Source organism: Zootoca vivipara, chromosome 7, assembly GCF_963506605.1.
Source record: "Zootoca vivipara chromosome 7, rZooViv1.1, whole genome shotgun sequence".
NCBI classification, from domain to species: Eukaryota; Metazoa; Chordata; class Lepidosauria; order Squamata; family Lacertidae; genus Zootoca; species Zootoca vivipara.
Window position 1 is genome coordinate 44228896 of NC_083282.1, and position 23005 is coordinate 44251900.

At 41.6% G+C, this 23005-nt stretch overlaps 1 protein-coding gene across 6 annotated transcripts in view; it reads left to right on the plus strand.

The window, feature by feature from the left end:
- Positions 1 to 23005, plus strand: part of PIK3R3 (phosphoinositide-3-kinase regulatory subunit 3) — a 253064-nt gene that overhangs the window by 182748 nt on the left and 47311 nt on the right. The window contains exon 1 of one of the 6 annotated variants that reach the window (XM_060276936.1): positions 20268 to 21103. The exons of 4 other annotated variants lie outside the window; for them this stretch is intronic. In XM_060276936.1, the coding sequence (XP_060132919.1) occupies positions 20998 to 21103 (106 nt within the window). In that variant the 5' untranslated portion in view covers positions 20268 to 20997. Of the gene's footprint in view, positions 1 to 20267; positions 21104 to 23005 lie in introns of those variants that run through there. One more of the 6 variants, XM_035123282.2, reaches the window with a different exon arrangement.

Consider the following 23005-nt stretch of genomic DNA (forward strand, 5'->3'; position numbering starts at 1 on the left):
TTTCTCATGCTTCCAGGCAACAATGGGAGCCTCCAGGTCTGAAGTTTGAGGCCATTGCCTTGATACCTCCCTGTTGCCATGCATCCTCTCTCCTCCACGAAAGGTATGTCCACGAAAGGAAACAGCAGAAAGAGCTGGTGGTAGAGAGGCCTTGCTTGGAAATTTTTTTCCAAGCTACGGTATATTCTTACTCACCAATAGCCTTTTTTCTGGGAGAAGAATAAGGTACAGATGGCTATGAAATACCATTTAAAAAAAAAGTATTTACTTACATAATATTTTTTATGGGCAAGCTCTCATAAGGTGGCTTTCAAAAAAGGAAATACATAATACACAATCAATAGCTAAGAGAGAAAATCTTTCTGAGGAAGAAATACAAATAAGACTCCCAATTGTCTTCCTTTACTGGACCCTGATTCTTTGAACCTCCATTTTAAGAAGTTGCTACCATCTTAAGTAGTGTATTATAATGCATGTCTTCTGCCATCGTGTTCACTGTGGGGTAAACTGGATATAGTTGATAGAAAAACTACATAATTGCAGTGACTTTCCCAAAGGAAGAGTAGGATATAAATAAATAAATAATTTTTTTTCACACAACACATTATACTGGACATATAAATCTAAACGAATTTGCATGTTGTATTCAGCTCAGACTGCTGGGAGGTTTGGAGTTTCTGCATAAGTAGAAGAATATCTGTGTCCGTGTACTTTTATCAGATATCCAAAGTGATATTTCCACTGAACAGTTATGAAATCACTTTGTCACTTTGCACTGCTAAGATGTCATTTGGAAGTTCATGTCAGGTAGAATATACTTATGCAATTTGATGTACCAAAACTTGCTTATTGGCCTTGTAGTTCAAATTTTAAGCTTTTCAAAGTCAATCTTTAGTGTTCGGCTCCAAGCTTGTGGCTGCCCAAGCCACCTCTGACTTCAGAGCAGGTAAACTAATGGTAGCCAGAAAGTAGACAGCTTTGCCAGCTTGGGTACCCTCTGACATAGCAGAATACAGTATTGGCTACTTGTTGCTAGATAACACTTGCTAATAAATCCATATGTGGAATGTGCATGTATCTGAAACATCTGCATGTTGCATTTCCAAAATTAACTTTCAAAAAACTGTACGTACGGCCATTTTAAAATAATAAATAGACTTTCTTTCTGCCCTTGTATAATTTCTGCATAAACTCATCTGATTTCAGCCATGATCGGAAAGCAGCAGTATCTCCACTTGGGTACTAAGGTCAAAGAAGCCACTTCTCTGAGGTCTCACAGGAAACTCATTATAAGACCTGGTTAAAAGATCTGCTCAACCAGCTTTGGGGACATTTGCTTCAAGCAAAAAGCTGCCTGTCCCTTTCTTTTGCTTGATCCCTCTATGAAACAAAGAAAACTTTGATCTGAGCTGCTCCAGAGGAATTAACTCTAGTGCTAGCACTGACATTAACACCCTCATTAGCTGGATTAAGTCTGGAGTTGCCAAACATTAATCTAGTTAATTAATGTATATTTTCCCTGCCACACATATTATATTGGCATTTTTCAGTTGCTGTTGTGAAGGCTGTGACCTGGTGATTGGGGTCCTGACTCACATGCATCTTTATTACATTGCTACCCTACTGATTTTGCAAGGCACCCCAAGGCTGTTAACATGAGACTTCCAGAGGACCTCCCATCTAAGTACTGGCCAGGTTTCAAGCTGTTTAGCTTTCACAGATTAAACTACAGCAGGCACCTCCCAACTATTGCTGTTGGCTGAATGCTTTGCAGGTTATGCATGCTTTTAACTTCTAGGGCTTGAGCTTTTACAGTGAGTAGACATCCAGCACAGGAATGAGAAGATCCCTCAAACCCTCCTTTAACATGCAACACTGAGGAATGACAGACCTCTAGATGTCCTATAACCATAGTCATCACATGTTGAAGGCTTTGGATTGCAGAGGTCTCCCCAGATGATTGGCTAAGAAGTTAGTGGGAGTGGACATGCTTGGGAGTGGACATGCTTGGGAGTGGACATGCTTGGGATCTATGTGCACTAATAGAGATTCCAACACTTTTGTTCTGTTCCCCACAGATATTATATGGCTGTATCCATCTCAATGCACTTGTCAAATTTTGTGCCATTTTACTTCTTTTCCTTTTTTTTTGCTGGTCTGACATAATAATGGTGCATTTTTCATAGATACATATGTTCTCCTCCCAGATTTTCATGCTGAGGGTTATGAGTCTTACTGAAATGCTGGATTTTCCTGATTGCATCCAGCTCTCCTACGTTTTGTGCTCAAAAACAAATGGGCCTTGATCCAGGAGGCTAAAGTAGCTGATTTCTGAAACAGTGGACTAGCTGCTGTGAGGAAAACCAGCAAGGTTTCTAGCTGAATAAGTGCACAGAAGCAGTGGTGCAAATTAATTAGCACACATTAAAAAGGGGGGAGGAATAGATTCAAACTGCACCAATCACATCAAATGTGTATGCCAGTTCAATGTTGTATGTTATTTTGCACAAGAACAGCAGATGTAGACAAGAAACCCTGAGAATTCATGGTCTGCAGTGCAGGATACAGCCCTCCTTACAGGAATATCAACAATGGATTACAGGCCTTATGTTCAGTGTGGCAGCATTACAACCCGTGGTCTGCAGAGATCCCTGTTCCCTTACCCCCACCCCCACCCCCACCCTGCCATCTCTCTGCTGTTCAGGTCAGTTCAGTTATGACCTGAGCCAGGCCTTAACTCGTAGGGCTCATCCACACTTCCTTTTTGTGCTGTGTTTCTAGGCACAGGTCCAGGCTTTAAAGATTCAGGCCCAAGCATGTTTTTCGAGTGATATTTGGTGAATATTGGTATTCTAGTTGTCAAGTGATTTGGAAAGTTCAACTCTAGCATGTTAAAAATGTTACTAGCTGGATAAGCACTTTAAAAAGTGTTGTTTTGAGTAAGGATAAAGGCAGTAAGTAGGTTTGTGTTTGAGGAAAAGTCCAAAAAGGAAAGCAGGCAGGGGTAATTTACTATCTTAACCACCTATTCTCGCTTTCAAGATCACTTGCTGTTGTTTTCTAATGGGATGGTTATCTAGAGATGGTCGCACATGTTTTTTTGGTGTCTTGTTCTCATTGTATGCTGTTTTGAGAGGGGGGGCAGAAAACAAAGTGATGGTGATGATGACATTGCAAGTGTAGCACTCATAGAACACAATTAGGACTGTCAATTCGATGAAAGACCACTTTCTTTTAACCAAGTAATATATTGCTTAACCACTTCAAATTATTATTATGGTGTCTTAATAAGGTGATAGTTTTAATACTTTCTACAAATAGTAAGTTTCCGCTAAATAGACATTGCAAACAATATATTTTTGTTTGTAGTGCCTAGTCAAGAGATGTATAATGATGGACATCAGAAGCAGCTGCCTTATACCAGTTAGGTCAGAATATTAGGCTATTCAACCTAGTATTGTCTACTCAAAATGATAGCAGCTCTCAAGTATTAGGCAAAGAAAGGTATTTCACATCACCTGTTACCTGATCCTTTTACTGGAGGTGCCAAGTATTGAACCTGGGACCTTTTGCATTCAAAGCATGTGCCTCCTTAGAAACTTAATCGGTAAGATAATGAATAACAAACTTTTATGCAGTAAGCTAATGCATATCTTTTCACGGGTAGAAGTTCTAGTTAAAATCCAAGCAGAACCCTCATTTTGAATCTTGGTTCAGTCTGTGATTCATTACTCCATTCAATTTTATTTATATATTAAAAAATAATTTTCCATGATTGGCTCAACATCTAAAATTTAAAGAGTTTTCGATTTGAGGTGGAGCATGCCGCAGGCTTGAAATAGTCTGCTGTCGTATTGAAAATCCTCTTTAAGTAATCTACTGATGCTGCTGTAGATTGCTTATCCATCCAAAGTGAAAGTGGGCTTTTTTAGTTGTTGTCACTTGAAAACCATCAGTTCCTTCTCATGCTACTATTCCAGTGCCTTTGTAAAAACGTTTTCCTTCCAGCTAAAATCACTCTCCCAGGGGACTTGCTGCAGCCTGTTTCCTAGCCCTTGTCTTTCTACGCCTCCAGGAATTGCAAGTTCTTCTCTATCCCGTCAAACAATCCCACCACTGTTGTGCATGATGATTGTCACTTCTCCTGCCTTTCCTGGCATGGGGACCAGTTTTCCTGCACCCCCGCACTGCCTCACCACCTCCTCATCGCAAGAAACCACAAATGAAAACATAGCACTTCCTGGCTGATAATTGTTTTACTTTATGTAACGCCGCAGAGATGTGTAGTGACACCTTACCAAAATAATAAAGCTGAATCTCTGCCCAGGACAGACAGAAGTCTTTTAAGACCAGGCTTCGCCACCCATAATTCATGTTGACTGCCTGTTTCAACAATGTCAAAAGAATTGCCCAATGCTATGCTGCTATACAAACAAAGGTGTTGGGGAACTAAGGATGCTTTCATACAGGCCCAATAATTCATTGATGTAGCAATGAGATTTTGAGGGGTGGGGGAAGTTTCTCCACAGATATGAAGACGAGATTGCACACACTCGTCCACTGGCACTACATTGCCCATTATGACACACACATGGCACATGGTTATTGAATGCATGCTGCATGAAATCAGCCCACAGAGGGCCTCATTTTCAGCTGATTCAGGATGATGCAGAAAAGGGTTTTATATGTCATAGAAACACAGAATTTGTGAAAGTTGGCATGTTCAGGACAATAGCCTTACTTGCTATTCTTCAGGGTTAAACCAATGCACACGGCTAAACCAAATCTCCATCTATCTCAGAATTTTGTGTCTGACAAAGGATATCCAAATACTGTGGGAAGCTCTCAAGCAAGGCAAGGAGGCGAAGTCTGTCTTTTACAATTCAGAATGGTGGGTGGAAACAACCTTCTGACCTTGTTACTATTTCCATTGATCAATATACAGTTCTGCTGAAATCAATAAGGATTTCACTGCATTTTGTGTAATTTTAGAAGGCTGTTGCACATGTGCACATACTACATGGAAGTGTGCATGTATAGGCATGCCTGTGTTCCTCACCGTGCACACAAGTGCTCCCCCAGGGTACGCAGTATCGGCACCTCTTTTTGTTGTTGTTAAAAAGTGGGCACTTACTGTAACGGCTTCATGGCGAGTACGGCACCTATTTTTCTAGAAAAAAGCACCTCTTTAGTGTTGCAATTTAGTAGTCCTCACCTCCATCCCATGTGCCCTTTGTCATCTCCCATCCTTCCCCACTGTTATTTTTTTAAAAAAACACAACCTGTGTAGTTAAATTAACCCTAGAAACCACCGGTTGCTTGCCTCCAGGGTGCTATCAATGCAAAACGTGTATTGTTTGGATTTCTGTTTGACTAGGAAAGGTAAGAGTTTGGGAGATCTGGGTATTAAAAGTTGCTTCTTCAGGAGCTGGCAGCTTTTACAAAGCTCTTACTGTCTCATAGGAGGAGGGGGAGAATTATGTGTTAACCTAGTCACTGTGATTTGCATAGGAACAATTCAGGTTTTCATTTTATGGCAGGTTCTTGGCCTAGAAACTGTTGTTATTAAATGTTGCACTGGTATGTTGGTCCATTAATCAGTGCTGCAGTATTTACCTTGCCTTTTCCCGCTAGACAATAAACATCTCATGATCACTCAGTGCAGTGTAGAGCCAAAGCTAACTTTTTTTGTGGTTTCCTAATCCTCTAAAACCATAGATCTAAAAGCACGAGGTAGCCCTTCCTACTGGAAGTGCCAGCAAGGTGAGCTCCTCTCTTAATCACATGCACTCATTCACTCTTCCAGTAGCCATCTGGTAGCCCATGATGAGAATTGGTCATCTGAATAGTTTATCACAAGCTGAACCCAATCCACATTTTGAAGGATTGCACTATTGGGCAAAATTACAGCCTCTCTGCTGATGGCAAATGGTTCAGGTGGGTCATCTGCCATGCTCATGAATGTGCCAGAAGCTAGGGAGTTGAGCTAGTGGCTGCAATAGGAAGAGCTACCATGTGTGTGTAATCATTACCAATTTAATCTGAGAGGGTCAAATGAATCTCGAACTTGAGCCTGCATCTCCTAGCTTTAAATCTAGCACTCTGTCTTCTGAACCATTCTGGATAGTGCCCAGTTTCTAAAATGCAAGGTTTCAAGTCTGTATCAAAGCAGCACCCTGCAATCTGGAAACTTGGGTCCCAAACATGTGAGGACTGGCTGTGGTTAATTCAGTAGCAGAATTTACAAACCCTTCATATGATCTTAGAAACAGGTTCTGGGGTCCAAATGTAATCAGCTTAACTAGGATTCTGGCACTGATAACAGTGACTAATTTGATGAGAAACCCCATTCCTATATGCCCCCTGCCCCTCTAACATGTTTCAGGTCTTTAGAAGAAGAGAAAGGAGAGGCTGTCATTCTCTTTCCACCATCATCCAATTTATATAAGATTTGAGGTTGTCTTTGGGATATATTATCACTTCTATAGAAGAATAAGAGCAAGGAGGGGGAAAATGAATGGAAACACACCATATACAGTGGTGCCTCGCTAGACGAAACGCCCTGTAAGATGAATTTTTCGCTTAACGAAAGGATTTTTCGAGCGGAGGCTGCCTCGCTAGACGAATTCGTTTTACGAAAAATTCGTCTAGCGAATCACGGTTTCCCATAGGAATGCATTGAAATTCAATTAATGCGTTCCTATGGGCAAAAAAATAAATAAATAAATCCAATGCATTCCTATGGGATTCACTAGATGAATTTTTCGTTGTAAGAATTGACCCGTGGAACGAATTAAATTCGCCTAGCGAGGCGCCACTGTATTTTAAAACAGCTGTGTAGGAAAGCTTGTCACACCTAGCTAAATGCAACCTGCTTCTGTGTAATTCCTACATTTTATTTTGTTTTAGAAAAGTCAAGAGATAAACTGAAAATGTGGGGGGGGGGAGAAATAGCTGCTCAGTGGATTTCGTCCTGTAATGAGCAATTTTTCTTTGTAGAAAATGTGGAATTTAATCGAACAACTAATAACAAGTTTGCAAAGTTTCTAATGAAATTTTCTGTTTGAGTTTTCAAATTAAAGGTGCTGGAGCTCAAGCCTGCCTGCAGATTGTAGTGCTTCCCCCATTCCCAAATGAGTGGAGGCTGGTTGTAGTGCCTCATTGGTAAAAATGTGCTTACTTTTCTTTAGCATTAGGTCGCATTTGCCCTGGGGTGTCTCTGTTAGTGGTCCCCCATAGCTCAGATGCATAGCTTATATCCAGCAGAAACCCTACATTCAGCATGGTGGACCCAATTCTGCCCCCCCCCGGCTGAGATTAGACAGGCCCCCTCCTTGTTGAACTTGAGGCACTTGACAAAGAACTTTCTGTTTAAACAGGCATTTTAAATAAGTTTTCTGGGTTTTTGGATTAATTTTTAAACACAGCTTAAAAACTACAGTAACTAAGCAGTATATAAATAGCATAAATAAATAAACAAACTCTTACATTCTATCTTTTCTCCTTCCCCACCACTGTCTTACCATTAAAGTGGAGTCATGTTTTTATGGCTGGTCTTCGGAGTAAAAAAATAAATAAACTTTCATATAGCAGCTGCAATTTTTGCCTGATGTTAAGAGGTTGCTCTTGTCCCGTGTGTGTCCCTTAGGGAAGGGAAGCCAGGAAAAAGCTGCATCTTCCAAGCAAACATAACCATGATTCCATCTGAGAAAATGTACAAGGAGAGCGAACGTAGCCAAGCAACCATGCATTACGGTAAAATGGGTCATTTTGAAGGCACAAATTGCATGTGTGCCATTGGAGGGAAATGATACCCCCAACAAAGATTTGCTTGTGGTGTCTGCGTCTGAATGTTTAGTTCAACTTATTAAGAAATAATGTGGCCTTTTTAAATTTTTCATGCCCTCTGGGCCTCTCCTTCCTTTTCTCATCTTTGCAATCACCCTCTACAACTCTGAGTCCTGGATCATAGTCACGCACCCTTTTTGCTGGTGAAGACAGCAAGATTACAGATCTGTCAGTGGGATCTGCATGGCACTCCTCCGTTCCCACACCTCTAGGGAGACTAGAACTGCCTCAACAGCATTCCTAGTTGGGGCAGGAAAGCCCCCAGCCTGAAAATCTCCAACAAGGCCATAGAAAAACCTTTCTAATTTTCACTGATAATGGCATTTACTATAGAGGCTACATTACATGTCTAGAGTCACACTCCAGCTTGGTATAAACAGATGTGATCCCATTGGTGGCTTCCTAAATACAATATCCAAAATGCATTATTGGAAGTCCATATCATCCTACCGGTATTTAAAAGACAGGGTCACACCCATCAAACCTGGACTCTAAAAACAGATAGAAGAACCCTCAAATAATGTAGAATGGACAAGGATAGCCCTCCTTGAAATTAAGCACAAAAGTGAGCTTTTTATGGAAACAATGAAATGAAGCAGCATATTATGCAGAACTCTAGATCTTTGCCTATATTGCAAACATAGAACAGTAGTCAACCAGGGACTGAGGTCCTTTCGGACCCCCCCCCCCAATAAAATATTGGGCATTGCCATTCAAATGTTCAAATGTTGTGTGTGCACCACATCTTGTGATCAATTATGTTTAACTGCTCCCCACATGTTTTAGTCAAGTTGGCACCCCTGAGTTTTCATACTTCTTTGGAAGAACTGAGCATGTGAAAAAGTCAGAGTGCCTATAAAATTTAACGTGCAAATGGGGATATTTTTTTATTCTAGAATACGGAGTTTTTGAAAAAAGGAAGATTTCCTAAAAGCATGTGATTGAGATGGTGTCATGCAGTAGTTGGGGTTCCTCCAATGACCTTTTTATTGAGTATTCATCCTGAATTGTTTGCACAAAGCTTACATGGAGGTTATATGGTTTCCAGTCTTTATTGAGCCTTTGTTCTGATTTGTTTTGGGGGAGGTTATACAACAATGAGCATTCAGATTGCATTCACCCCAGTTTGCTTACGTGGTGGTTACATACCTAGCTGTTAATGTGTCATTTATCCCACACTTTTTAGTGTATGTCCTCTTCACTTTCCTCACTGCAGAAAGTCCACATTTTTAAAAGTGGATTTGTTGCGCCAAAACACTTTAATCCATTTTAATTGCAAAAATTTACAGTATGAGATTAAATCTGGAGGCAACCTTAGTGAAGAAACTAGCGGTTTTTATGAGACTGGAGTTGTAGCATTGGGAAAGAGATGACTGCTTGTTCTTTATAAAATAGCATAAGGGCTGCAAGGCTTCCTTCTCTATGTACCAAAATTATGCTGTCAGATTTTAAAAAAAACTTCTGCTGCTTGTCCTGGTATGTTAGATTGAACTGAGAAAAATAGCTAAGCAAAGATCTCTTCCCTGTTAAATGAGTTACTCACGGACATATGATGAGAGTCAGGGACTTTGCAAGTACAATCAAGGATGAGAGACAAATCGGGTCCTCCCTTAAAGAGGGCACGTGTTGCGGTGAGACCTGGCAACCAAAACCCTGTGTTGTGGGTGGGTAAGATTGGATAGGGTTCAATTGGGCCAATGGGACGCAGGATAAACGTATCAAGGGACCTATATATACCCATGCACGTGACCCAGAGCTTCCTCTTTTGGTGCGTGCATCGTAACACCCGCCCACCTCTCGCTACTTTTAGGGCTTGTGTGCTTGACCTTGCTATGCTGTCGTGTGTCGTCTGTTGTTGGGACAGGGGAACGGCAGGAATTTCCCCCATTTGGCTGATTAGCTGGTGTCATTTGGGTTTCGCAAGCAAAGCGTCACAACTTGTAAGGTTGCGGATAGGCTCTGGTTCAGGTGATAGGGATGGGGAAACGCTCTCGCCATCCCTATGTGAAGGGTATTCCTTTAAAGGAATCCAGGGACTCAATGGTTTGGTCAACCCTGTGAGGGGGTTGTGCCTGTGCCTGAGTCCAGGGGGACATCTGGGTGGCGGACATAGCCTGCTCCCGGATTTCTGCCTATCCGGGTGTTCACCCTAGGTTGACCTATGCTGGTGCCCTGGGTCAGCACTACCTGCAATGGTGCAGGGAGCTAGTCGAACCAGAGCCTATGGAACCACTCACTTGCTGTAATCAATAAAGTTGTGGCCTAAATTCTGCCAAAAACCAAATCAAAACTTGAATCTTGTCTGAATTTATTTAAGGGGGAGGTTTAAAGGTCTTAACACGCAACATAATTGGTTACAATCGGTACACAAGAAGAGGTATGGATAGAGCAATTGTGGACAGGGCAAGAGCTATACAGTACTTAATAGCCTCTGGCCCTGTGAACATACTCCTCCAAGGACCGCAAGTATTAACACAGATTTTAAAGAAAGGTCCATGAAAGTCCATCCTGTTCCAAAATAGATTGTAATTCTGTATTTTAATGATAGTATAATTGAGCTCATAGAATAAGTGGTGACTCAGAAACTTATCCTATACTAAAAGAAGACATGTTTGTTTGTTTTTTGAAATAAGGGATACCTGGCTACATTATTCATCAGGCCCACTTAATAAATATACATAAATACATTTTCCCCATGGAAGAGAGAGGAGGAGATAAAATAATGCATGTAGCCTAGCCCAAATCCTGCTAGATTCTTCAAGTTTAGTCAAACAAATTACCACGACTACTTTCATGAGACACAAGATCAGGCCCCTCAAGGAACTGGGTTGAGGGAAGAAATAATGAGGAAACGCCTCACACTATAGAATATTAGTCAAGTTTAGAGCTGGGCAGCTGTCTCTGAACTCTCCAATCCAGCACTTGAGGGGTGGAATGGTTAGCTTGCCCTGACTGTATAGGAGAGTTCAGGAGGAAACTGGCACCAGGGGATGCCTAATGCTGTGGCTTCCTCAGTATCTCCCCTCTCCCAAACCCTTCAAACTCCTAGGAGGCATGTAGCTTTTATATTAAATACTGTCCTGTAGTCCTTTTTATGAGAGTATATGGGGAAGAGTTAATTTGGATCAGAGGAAATATTTTCTTCCAAATCAAATTAATCACTTCCAATAGACCCTTTAAGCTTCAAATGGGGTGTGCTCCATAATAAATTAAAGGAACCTAGAGAGAATCGGGGTTCAGTGATGCATTAGTTTTAGGTTTGATGCTCACCGAGCACAGAGACTGGTTGCTCCTGCACTCTGCTCTCCTGCTCTCAGGGTTCTGTGAACAATCCTCAATCTTCTCATTTTTTTAGTTTGTTTCTTTTTAAATTGAGTTTTTTTTTCCTGCAAACCTAAGATGTCCCCTCAAGGATGCAGGAACTACCATCACCCTTGGGTGGCTCTGTTTCACTGCAACATTGGTTGATACACCCTTGGGTGGCTCTGTTTCACTGCAACATTGGTTGATACAAGACAGCTCACTTTGCTGTTGTGACAATCTTGTGCAAGTAATATTGTTCCTTTTAAAGATGGCCAGTCATCTTGATGTATTATGGAGAGTGTTTGCTATCTGTTGGGAAAGGGGATGGCAGCACTCACCATTGGAAAAAGAACACTCTGCCCCTGCCATCACTTTGCTGCACACCAGCCGGCACCAATTTGGGAGTCTGATAAATTCCAGTGATAATATGTCAAGGAGGGCCACAAATCAAATTAAGTGAACAGGCTTGAAATCATTTAGGCTACTCACTTGATAGGAATATGTCCCATTGAACTCAGTAGGGGTTACTTCTAAGTAGACATGTATAGGATTTGCACTATTAGCACCTGTTTTGACTAAGGGTTTGTTTTCCCGTTTCATTTGCCTTTATTAACAATGCGTGGCTGTTTCTCATTTTATTATAAAATCTGCAGGCACAATATATATGGGTCCTTCACTATGTAAATACAGTTCTCTCTGTGCTGGGTGGCTAACAGGGCATGGTAACATTTCATTTGAAGCTTGGAGCAGAGTGAATAAATAAGACTGCCATCTTTATTTAAATCTGCCAAAAGGAAAAAATGGAAGTAATAGAGTCACTCCAAAACTTGACTATTGCCATTCTGTTGATAAGCCATGACAAAGGCAGGCAACTATCTCTTCAGAAAAATTACTTGCTCGTGCTCCCACCACTACAACTGACAAGACGACCATGGATGCCACTGTTGGGGACTTCAGCTAGAACTGCAGTCGCTGAATGAGAATAATAATAAAAAGCTTTTCCCACATATCCATAACAGCTCAGACATGCAACACAGAGCTTGTACCCACAGAATCTGCTTTGTCCTCTCCCCTCACTTCCCAGTGTTCCTTTGCAGTGCCACCACTGCAAACAGAAATATAATATTGGAAGATGTGGATAATAGTTGCTGTACTGCTTTGAAAATTTCCACTGGGGGATGCTTAACAGTCCAGACTTACTTTCACATTCAGAGTCTGATAGCCATATTTGTACACAGGAAGGAAATTTATCTGAGATGAGATCAGTTTGGTCTGGTCCTGAGGGAATTTTGCTTTTCTCAGTGGTGTGTAAAATGGTTTGTCTACTTGGTGGGTCAAAGTTAGAGTATTTTTACTGCAGCATCACTGTGAATGTAAGGCAGATTGTGCTGAAGTTTTTCAGAGAACAGGAAGGGGAGAGAGTTAAGGAGATCATGACTGGACTGTGTGTATATGTCTATCAAAGAGATGGCAAATACATAAGCATATATGAATACATATGCACACACTCATGGTAATGCATAATATCTGCAAACACGCAGGCTGACCAAATTTTGATTAATTGCATAAGGAGATTAATTTTAACATCTCTCTCCAATTTTTCTCACCCGAGTGGTACATGCTCTGGTTATTTCTCTCTTGGATTACAGCAGTGCGCTCTACATGGGGCTACCTTTGAAGATGACTCAGAAACTAAACTAATCCAAAATGACTGGTGACTGGGAGTGGCCTCCAAGACCATATAACACCAGTCCTAAAGGATATTCCCTGGCTCCTAGTACGTTTCCAAGCACAATTCAAAGTGTTGTTACTGATCTTTAAAGCCCCAAATGGCCTCAGCCATCATTCACCTCCATCATTCAGCCCAGACACTGAAGTCCACTTCCAAGGATCTTCTGGCTGTTCCCTCACTGTGAGAAGTGAAGTTACAGGGAACCAGGCAGAGGGCCTTCTTGGCAGTGGTGCCTTCCCTGTAGAACACCCTCCCATCAGATGTCAGGTAGATCAAGAATAATACAACTTTTAGAAAACATGTGAAGTTTTTAATTCAGTTCAGAGAAGTTTTTAATGTCTGGCATTTTATTATTTTTTATATTCTTCTGGAAGCCACCCAGAGTGGTCAGATGGGTGGGGTATAAACATTATTATTATTATTATTATTATTATTATTATTATTATTATTCAGTCTCCAAAGGGATCCTATGCTTCCATGGTGGGAAATGTCACTTTGGGGGGGGGGGAAAGGGGCACAAATGAGAAAAGATAATATTTCATTACCCACCATCTCCCCAATAGGTTAAATGAGCTGCCCACTGAGATCAGCAATCCAAATTCTAGCTCTGAGGTTTTAAATGGGTTTCAAGAGGGTAGGACTTAGGGCTATTCAGAGTTGCAGTGTTGAATGAAGCTTGATCGACCTTCCACCTTTGCAAAGTTGCATGGGGTACCACCCATGTTCTGCAAGCTGTGCCATTTATGCCAAGGAACCCAATCTGGAAATGAAAGGACTTTTGCTCTCTTTTGTGCTCAAGAGGGGCTACACAGCCCATATCTTCTCCTATCAAATGTGTACTTCCACTAAGAGATCTTTCTTGCTATTCTTCCACCAGTGCTAGATGAATTTCAATCTCCAGGGAGGTAGTAATTCACCACATACTCTCGCCCTATACTGTATAGCTGTAGAAGCATGTTGGAGCCTAAATCAGGTCGCTGGTTATCACGTTTTCATAGCATTGCCCAAAAGAAACCCAGCAGATTGGCTCAAATGGCTTTTCTGTGTTCAGCATATTCTGCTGGAAGTTCTTCTGGCTTTTTCCAAAACACATGAAAACACTCGGGTCTTTAATATTTAATCCTGCCTCAAAGTACAAATTGTCAAACGCAAGGAAATGAAAGAGAGTTTATAGCAGCTGACAATGTGAACCTTTGTTGAATTGGAGAGCAGGAAGAGTGTTGGTTTCTAAACTTTCTAGTGTTTTAAGATTTTCATCATATCATCACCTTTATTATATGGGACCAAAGATCATGGGACCCTGCAGCAGTAAAATACTGCTTGGGCTAAGAGGGAATATGGCATGTTTGGGCTGTGTGTAGGACACATGGAGAAAACCCTCTATTAAAGCAAGTTATCTGAACATTGTGCAAAGTTATCTGGCCTAGCTATCTAGCTATCTCTATATCTATATATAATGGAATTGATGGAAGGGGTTTAATTACAATAAAGTAAACTTGGGTATACCTTTCTGCTTTTAGTTGCAATTAATACATACAAGTGGGACCTGCAACAAAATATTGTAGTGTGGAGTGCTCCTTTTCAGAATTCCAGATGCTCTATTCCAGGCATCCCCAAACTTCGGCCCTCCAGATGTTTTGGACTACAATTCCCATCTTCCCCAACCACTGGTCCTGTTAGCTAGGAATCATGGGAGTTGTAGGCCAAAACATCTGGAGGGCCGCAGTTTGGGGATGCCTGCTCTATTCCATCCTCCTCCCACACTCCATTAGTCAAGATTATTTGCCAATAGAGCATGCTCAGTCTGTGGGCTTTTTGCCACCCTCCCTTAAGTTTTGTTTTTAAATGGGTTTGTTTCTTTTTACTTCTGAAAACTATTTCTGAGTAGACATGGTTAGGATGACAGAAGATTACTACACACATTTACACTGAATGTCAATGTCATTGCATTAAATCAGGGGTGGGGAACCTGTCACCTAACAGGAATTGCTGGACTCCACTGGCCATCATTCCTGACCATTGGTCATGTTTGCAGCTGAATGGGGCTGGATGGAAGTTGGGAGTCAACAAGATCTGGAGGACCTCTCCCCCCCCCTTTGTCTGACAATATTCTTCTGGGGTTCACTGTTTCTGTTAGAGGATGTTGAACAGAAGCATACTGAAATAATTTCTAATTTTTTTATTTAAAATGTTAAAAAAGGGGGCATATATTCTTATCATAGATTAATCAGAGAGTAATATGGATATAAAATTAATTTATCTAGAGTGAATTACTTGAATGAAAGCTACGCTTTTATGCAGCGCTCTCTCTCCCTCAAGGAATCTGGTTACTGTAGCAGCAGCTTTCTTTCAATTACAGTACTTCCTATAGAGATTATTCAAACAGCAGCAGTAAACTTAAAAGTCTCTATTGCCATACTTCTGTAAAGTGAATGTAGGCTTCTAATTATTCAACACCACCATTTTATTCATTTTTAGTATTCACCAAAAACCCCATCAGCAGGGGGATTGCTTAACTGGCACAAATATTGTATCATCTGAATGTATAATATGTGTTGCTATGGATGGAGAAATTATCAGTTGCTTGGTTTTCAGAGCAATGAACGACACCTTTAAAAGAAGAAAAGCAGTCTCTTTCAATACTGCTTCCAATGTTACATTTGAAGCTGTGGTTTAATTAAGCTCTGTGTCTCAAGATGTGTGCTGAGTTCACGGAGGAAGGGTTACATCATGCACATTCATCAAAACTGTGAAAGTTGTGAAGAGAATCAGTGACATTTTACAGGCAGAAATGTCTTTTTCTGTGAAATAGATAGGTATATAACAATTCTGATGCCAAATTTGTGTGTAACTTCAAGCATCTATGAGCTCCCCCACATCACCATTTGACATCAAATTAATTCCACCCATCACCATTCAAGTAAATGTGTCCTTCCAAGCCGTGCTCCTGTGACCCTGCCATTGTTTTAAAATTTCTAGAAGACTCTTGCTTTCTTTACTTAAAGAGATACTCCTTTTCTCTCAAAAACTGAACTTTGTTGAGGCCTATCTATTACACACTGACTAAAGGTAGTTTCAAACATCTCATTGAAAAATGATTGCAAAGTGCTGTTTCTAGTTTTCTTGGCTTGCAGCCTGACTACAGCATCACATTACCTCTGGTTTTGGGTCAGCTGCAACAAGTACAGTAGCGCTGCATAAGCTGCAAATTGTCCTGAGCCTACTTCCTCACCTGAGCCTACTTCCTCAGAAGCAAGCTATATTGAACTCAGGCGGGGCTTACTTTGGTGTAAAAAGACTTAGCATCCGATTATGGGGAAGCACAACAATATAATTTAAAGGTGTGTGAGAGAGAGACTGCAATTCTTGACTTTCTAAGAAATCATCCACCTCACAGAATGCAGTAAGCTTTACTTCTGAATGAACATGACTAGGATCATGCTGACAGTCATTGGAGTAAATCTCAGTTCACATCATCTGGACCTGTATAATACAGTAGATATTTAAGACAGAGGGAGCTAACTTGTTGCCCTCCAGATGTTGCCCCCCAACTCTGTACCAATGGTCAGGTATAATGGGAGTTGTAGCCAAGCATCTGCCAGGCCACAGGTTAGCTATTCCTGATTTAGATGCAGCGAAAAGTACAATCACTGCCCCCCCCTTTTAAGATTTGTTTCCCATTTTCTGAAGGTTGCTCTTATTACCTCGCTATCTGTACAATTGACAGACGCTATTTCTCAGCTGTGGCCAGGCATCTCTTTAGATCTGACGTTCATTCAAAAGGAGTGATTAAATAGGAACATGTAGTTATAAAGTGCCTTAAGAGTATCTGACTAGAACTGAACTCAATATTACTATTATTTGTAAAGTCACTCGAAATCTTTTGAGTTGTACGTTGAAGTGTTAAGTTCCAGCTCGCCTCCATCTCTCAAAACAGCTGGAAAGGGCAGCGGGGTTACTGGGCTGAACGCCAAAAAAAGAAAGCAAAGCGGGTGAGGGAGCAGAGCAGCGAGCGTTGTGTGCAGTTTTGTGTTTGAAATCATAGCTCTCCTTAATGCTGCGCGTTGCCTCTAAATTATTTTCGAATATTCTGTATGGGACGGCTAGATCTTGAGACATCTTCAGCCGACCCAGGAGGTGCCCAGATTTCATCGGTGGCATTCGTAATGCATCACTTGTGTCTATTGTTCATGTGAGTAGTAAAACACCATTTAGCGAAAGGAAGAAGCGGGGGGGGGTGGAGTCTGATGGGGAAGAACGGAGGTGGGCACTGCAAGCTCTTTCATTCTCCACTCCCTTTACCCTCTTTTCTTTGTCCCGCTTAGTAACTGGGGCTTCCAGCCAATCGCCATCCGGCCGGCTTGATTTCTTTCCTTCCTATTGGGTAGTTCTGCCGAGGGCCGTTCAGCCAATCCTCAAACTCGATGCTTCCTCTCAGACAAAAGACAAGCAAAGCGGCTCTCGCAAACTGGGCTAACTAATCCGCGCTCTCCTTCCCCCCCCCCCGCCACTTTCTACTCGCCTGCCGAGCTGGCGTGTATCCTGGCAGCAAGCCAGAGACGTAATATGCGACTTCTTGCCTTAAAATAAGGAGAGGAAAGGTAGAAATGTATGCATATATTTTACACTGGCAACAAATAATACTGTTTCTGCAGCTATCCTAATCAAAGCAGGACCTCTCATGCCTCAAAGTTCAGAAACATACCTAGACTATTTATTTGTCTTGTTACTTTGCCACCTGCTTCAATAACTTGCCTTCATTTGCGGCAGGGTAAAGAAGCTCAGCCTTTGAGTAAAATACGCAAACTCCTGTGCCCAAAACTCTAAACCAGTTACGGTAGTTCTGTCTTTGAAGACAGGGACATTGAAGAATATCCTAAAACTACTTCACTATTTTCACATGTGCAAAACTTAAGCTGACTCATCAAGATAACATGGGTAGCTCCAAGCACAAAGCATGTTTTAACTAGAAAAGTAGATGTAATGGTCTTGTCCATACGTTAAACCTAAGTTTTTAATTAAAAACAATAGTTGCTAGATGGAGGGTACCCACAGATTACTACGTAAGGCAGTGGCTTCTCCACAGATGTGAAATCAGGGAATGATTGGCTATAGCTTCCCCAATATATGTACACAACATGAACATGCAGCATTAAGGAATGTGTGCAGACATCAGATATGGTAGTGTACAGAGTTTTCCAATATGATATCCCTAAGGAAAACAAACAATGTTGTATGGCTAGGATATTTATTCACAAATATAATTGTGAATTGCCATTCACTTAAGTGGATGCTGCTTAAAACCAAGTTTTCTCTGAGAGTATTCAATGATTCCACATGTGCATAGCATATTACAAACATTTGGAACCAGATTATCTCCTAGACTATCCTGAATATTATGGGATAGCTCCTTCAAAATGTTAATGATTGTGTAAACACCAGTTTCTGTGAATAACCATCACAGAAAATATTAGATTTTAAATACTGTAGTTAGGGAGGTGGGAGCAGAAATAGCACTGCAGCCTAGCATTTTACAATCAGTATTTGGCAAGGATGGGCAACAGACCCGGGTTGTTTCAGACTTCACACGTAGGACCTGATCCTAACTAGACAGGTCAAAACATACATGTTAAAAGTATTAGATGAGCAGCTAATTCTATGGGAGTCATTGTCTAATGTGTCCTGCCAACAAACTACACAACATGAATTTTACAATAACAGTTCCACCATCATAAAATGCATATAAAATAACATTGATTATGCACTCTTCCAAATATTACATCACACCAAGGCACAAACACCGCATCATCCACAATCTGCCACATACACAAATGTGGCTGCAGTCCTATGACTTCATACTTGGAGAAATTAGCCCCTGTGACTCCTAAGTAAACATGGCCACAATTGGACTGCATGGTCACAAACTTTCAGTCAGTTGCCCATAATTAGCCACACCACATTATATGCACCATGCACATATGATTAAACAATTCCCATACACTCAGTCACAGATGTTGCAATATTCACCTATAGAAATTTCACTGAGTTTAATAGAGTGACTGGAGCATATTGCTTCTTATGCATGTAACAAATGTACACAACCAACCAGAATTAGATGTGCCTAGCCACTGCTATGTAGAAGGCACAGATAAACTGGGCTTGGTAGTCTGTCTGTCTGTCTGTCTGTCTGTCTGTCTGTCTGTCTCTCTCTGACACACACACACACACCAACCAGACTATTTTCAGGGTTCCCTCCCCCAGTACATGCAGCACCCTACATTTTTGTTCCCTTTGCTTCCAGTAGCCAACCCAATTCATGCACATGTAGAAGAATTTGCCGTGCAGGACCAAGAATGCATGCACTGGTTCCTTGCTTCCATTCAAATTAAGTTTTTATAATGTATTAGATACTAAAACAGTTATGACTCTTATACCCAAGCTGGCAATTTCACATCCCCACAAGTTCAACCATCGTATATGTGCCCATTCACAGGTCTCCATAAACCAGATCATGTACACATGACTGGAGTCTCCACATCCCACCAAATTTGGAGTAATCCCATTGGAGACACTGGAACTGCTCTGTAGTTGATGGGCTGCTGATTATGGCTTCAGTTATGTTCATACACACTTAGCATATTATATGGCTGCACATCCACAGTGAAACACCATGCACACATTAAGTAAGACAGTGTCAGTTTCACACGCATCACACATTAAAATATAGTCCTTTCAGGCTTCACACAACACAACCGCATTATCTACAAACGTTCACAGTCCCAGTGCAAGCAAATCCAAAGCTGGACCATACCAACAAAACATGTAGGAAGTATGTGGTCAACGGTAACATACCGCTTACTCTCCTGTGCGTTAACCCATGTCAGTCAGCAAGTAAGCACATACTGTACTTTCTTGTGCATCGTCTCCTGTGTGCCGTTTGGGAGGGAAAGGGGGATATAGACGGGGCGGGGGGAGTCGATCCTATCTCTGAATGGTCTCCGATGCTGGCGATTTACCTCTGTGCACCGGGGTCTAAATTCACAGGGTGCAGGCGCGCGATTGGGGGGGGGACACCTATCCATCTTTTGCTGCTCCAGCGGGAGCCTATCTCCCTCATATCGCTACGCTGCCCACCCCACCCTCTCCTACTTTCAGTATGTGTGTGGACTCTCAGAAGAGAGGTGGAAGTAAAGTTGGAAGCAGAGTCTCCCCGGCTCCCGGCTTCGGTTTCTTCGCACGTCCAGACAGACTACGTAGGTGAAATACCCTTTCAGCGCAAGCATGAAAGGGTTAACCGAACTGGGGGCGGGGTTCTCTCCTCTCTCCCCCCCCCCGCGCTCTGCCCCTCACCCACTTCTCCCCCCCCTCGGGTGGGTGGAGCTTCATCCCCGGCATAGAGGCGGTTGGCGGCGGTTGGGGCCTCCTCAGAGCCTCTTTAAAATGAATCCGAGTGGGGTTGGGAATAGCCGAGCACCAGAAAGCGCGCGGGGGCCGACGCTGGGCCTGTGCGCGGCGGGAAGCGGGTCGGGAGCTGCTGCTGTTGCTTCTGCTTCTGCCTGCAGCAGTGAGCGCTGGGCTTCGAGGGGGGCAGCGGTGCTGCTGGACTGGCGGCGCTGGGCTCTGCCCTGAGGCGACAGAGAGAAGGGAGACGTTCCCCTTCACTGGCGCACACTCGCTTTGGGAAAGAGCAGAAGGATTAATATTTTAATATATACCGGTGTTTTTAGAGAGCGGGCGACATTCAGTTTCCTCAAACTTTTCTTTTTAACCAACACAAAACAAAACAAAAAATCTCCTTCTGCCTCCACCCACACGCTTTTGTTGTTGTTGCATATTTTGACTAAGAGGCTTCTTTCCACCCTCAGTATCCCCGAAGCAAGGAGGGAATAAAAAAAAAGAACATTTCTTTTGGTTCCTCTCGCTTCCTGAGAGGGGAGTGGTTTTCCTGAAGAGGAAGCCATCGAGTTATTCTTAAATAAAGTTTCTCACCCCCTTTTTTTGTACGTGCTATGGGCGGTTAAGCTTTATTTTGTGGTGTGCTGTTCAATTTATTTAAAAGAAAAGAAGTTCACAAAGAGGGATCCCAGAGATCGCCCATCTGCCTGTTTGTCACAATGTACAATACAGTGTGGGATATGGATCGCGATGACACGGACTGGAGGGAGGTGATGATGCCGTATTCAACTGAGCTGATATTTTATATCGAAATGGACCCACCAGGTAAGAAGCAAAACCTACTTGGCTTTAAAAAAAAGTTTAATTGCGTTTAGGTTTCCAATCGTAGTGGTTCTTAAGTGTCGGGCATCTGTATTAAAAGTTTATTGTTCTTCCCTCCAGTGGGACTGGCTTTGGTTCTTCTCTCGCTTTCTCTCCTGGAAAAGCAAAGAACTATACTTGGAGGGGTGTAAACTTTTGCTCTTACTGTGTTCAGCTGTGCCCATTAAGCGAGTCGTTTTTATAAGGCTAGTTTTTGTTAAGAATCGAGAGCTACCTGCTATTAGGCTGCAGAATCAGGAACACACTTTTTCCTTTCCCTTTCCTCCTATTGGAAGTTCTTTGTACCGTGTATCTGTATTCATAATCTCACGTAAACTCATCTATTTAAAAATGTTATCTTCTCTATCGCTTTCTGACACTAAATGTTTAGTTAATGTTTTTGCTCCTGATGTTTTTGAACTGATTATTTTAGCTTTTGGTTCTATGTTGGCTTCTGTAAGAAAACTTGCAGCCCAGTCCTTTGCCTGTGTGTTCAGGAATAAAATTACAGTACACAGATTTCATTTCAGCTTCCTATCATAATAAGCATGCATAGGATTGTAGCTTAAGTACTATGCATTATTTCCAGTGCTGAGAGGTATTGTCCCTACTTCGTTCTGGCATAGGACTTCCTTTGTTTCTTGGAGAGGAATAAGATGTGAGAAAAGCCAGAAGTTAGGTGAATCAGAAAAGGAAGCTGGATCCATTTGACATCACTCCTAGTGAAATTATAGTGGTTGGTGTTTGAAATTGCTGCAGGCTTGTGATTCCTAAAACCGTGCTGGTGATGGTTTTAATAAGGAAAAAAGCTACATTACATTTTGGTTAAATCTAATTCGAGATTGTTGTGAGGTTTTTTGTTGTTGTTTTTTAAAAAAATGAAGTTAGGAAAATACACTCCCTTCCATTAATTCAGAGTTCTGGTTGTCATGCAGATATGTGATTCTTTGTGACCTAAGGTGTTTAGGCTGTGCCAGCTGAATCATAGAAGTAAAAGTAACCTCGGAGATAATCCAGCTCAGCCAGATACAATAGCATGATTTCTTGGACTTTATCCACACCAATGATGCTCATTCATGCTTCTCTTAAATCTCCAGAGTGTTCCATAACTTCTTAAGAAAAATTCTCCAAGAGTCTTGTCGCATTTGAAATACTAACAAATTTATTATGGCATAAGCTTTCATGGACTCAAGCATACTTTGTCAGCTTGAGTTCACAAAAGCTTATGCCATAATAAATCTGTTAGTAAGGTGCCACAAGATTAATCATTTTGCAAGAGACTAATATGGCTGCTCCTCAGGAAATTCTTCAGAAAACTTATTGGTGAATGCATATTGATATTAGTCGCTTCAAACATCAACCCGAAGTCTGTGAAACTGCAGCTTAAATACTTTTTTTTAAGTTCAGTCCTATCTCTTGGTGCATGTAGCAACCATTCTCTGTTTCCTTTGATAGCAGTTTTCAATAATCCAGAGAACTTATTTCCTCTTAGGCTGCAATCCTCTACTCACTTACCTGGAAGTAAATCACATTGAACTCAATAGGATTTACCCCCATGTAGGGATAGGAATGAGCCGTATAATCTCTAAGCAAAACATGTCCAGCTTTTTTTAGTACCCCCTATGTTGTCATGACCTTCTAATGGCTATCATATTTGTTTTCTGAATTGCTGAAGCATAAGTTAAAGTAAAAGTTGGTAATGAAAACTGTGAACATTTCCCGTGAAGAAGACTGAAATCTGATCAGGGCTATATGTTCTGTGCACAACAGAGAAAAAAGAAAATTCTGTACTTTGAATAAATGATGCAAATGAAGCAAACTGGTATAGGTCTACTTTGCATAGTTGTGAACCCAACACTAAGGCTT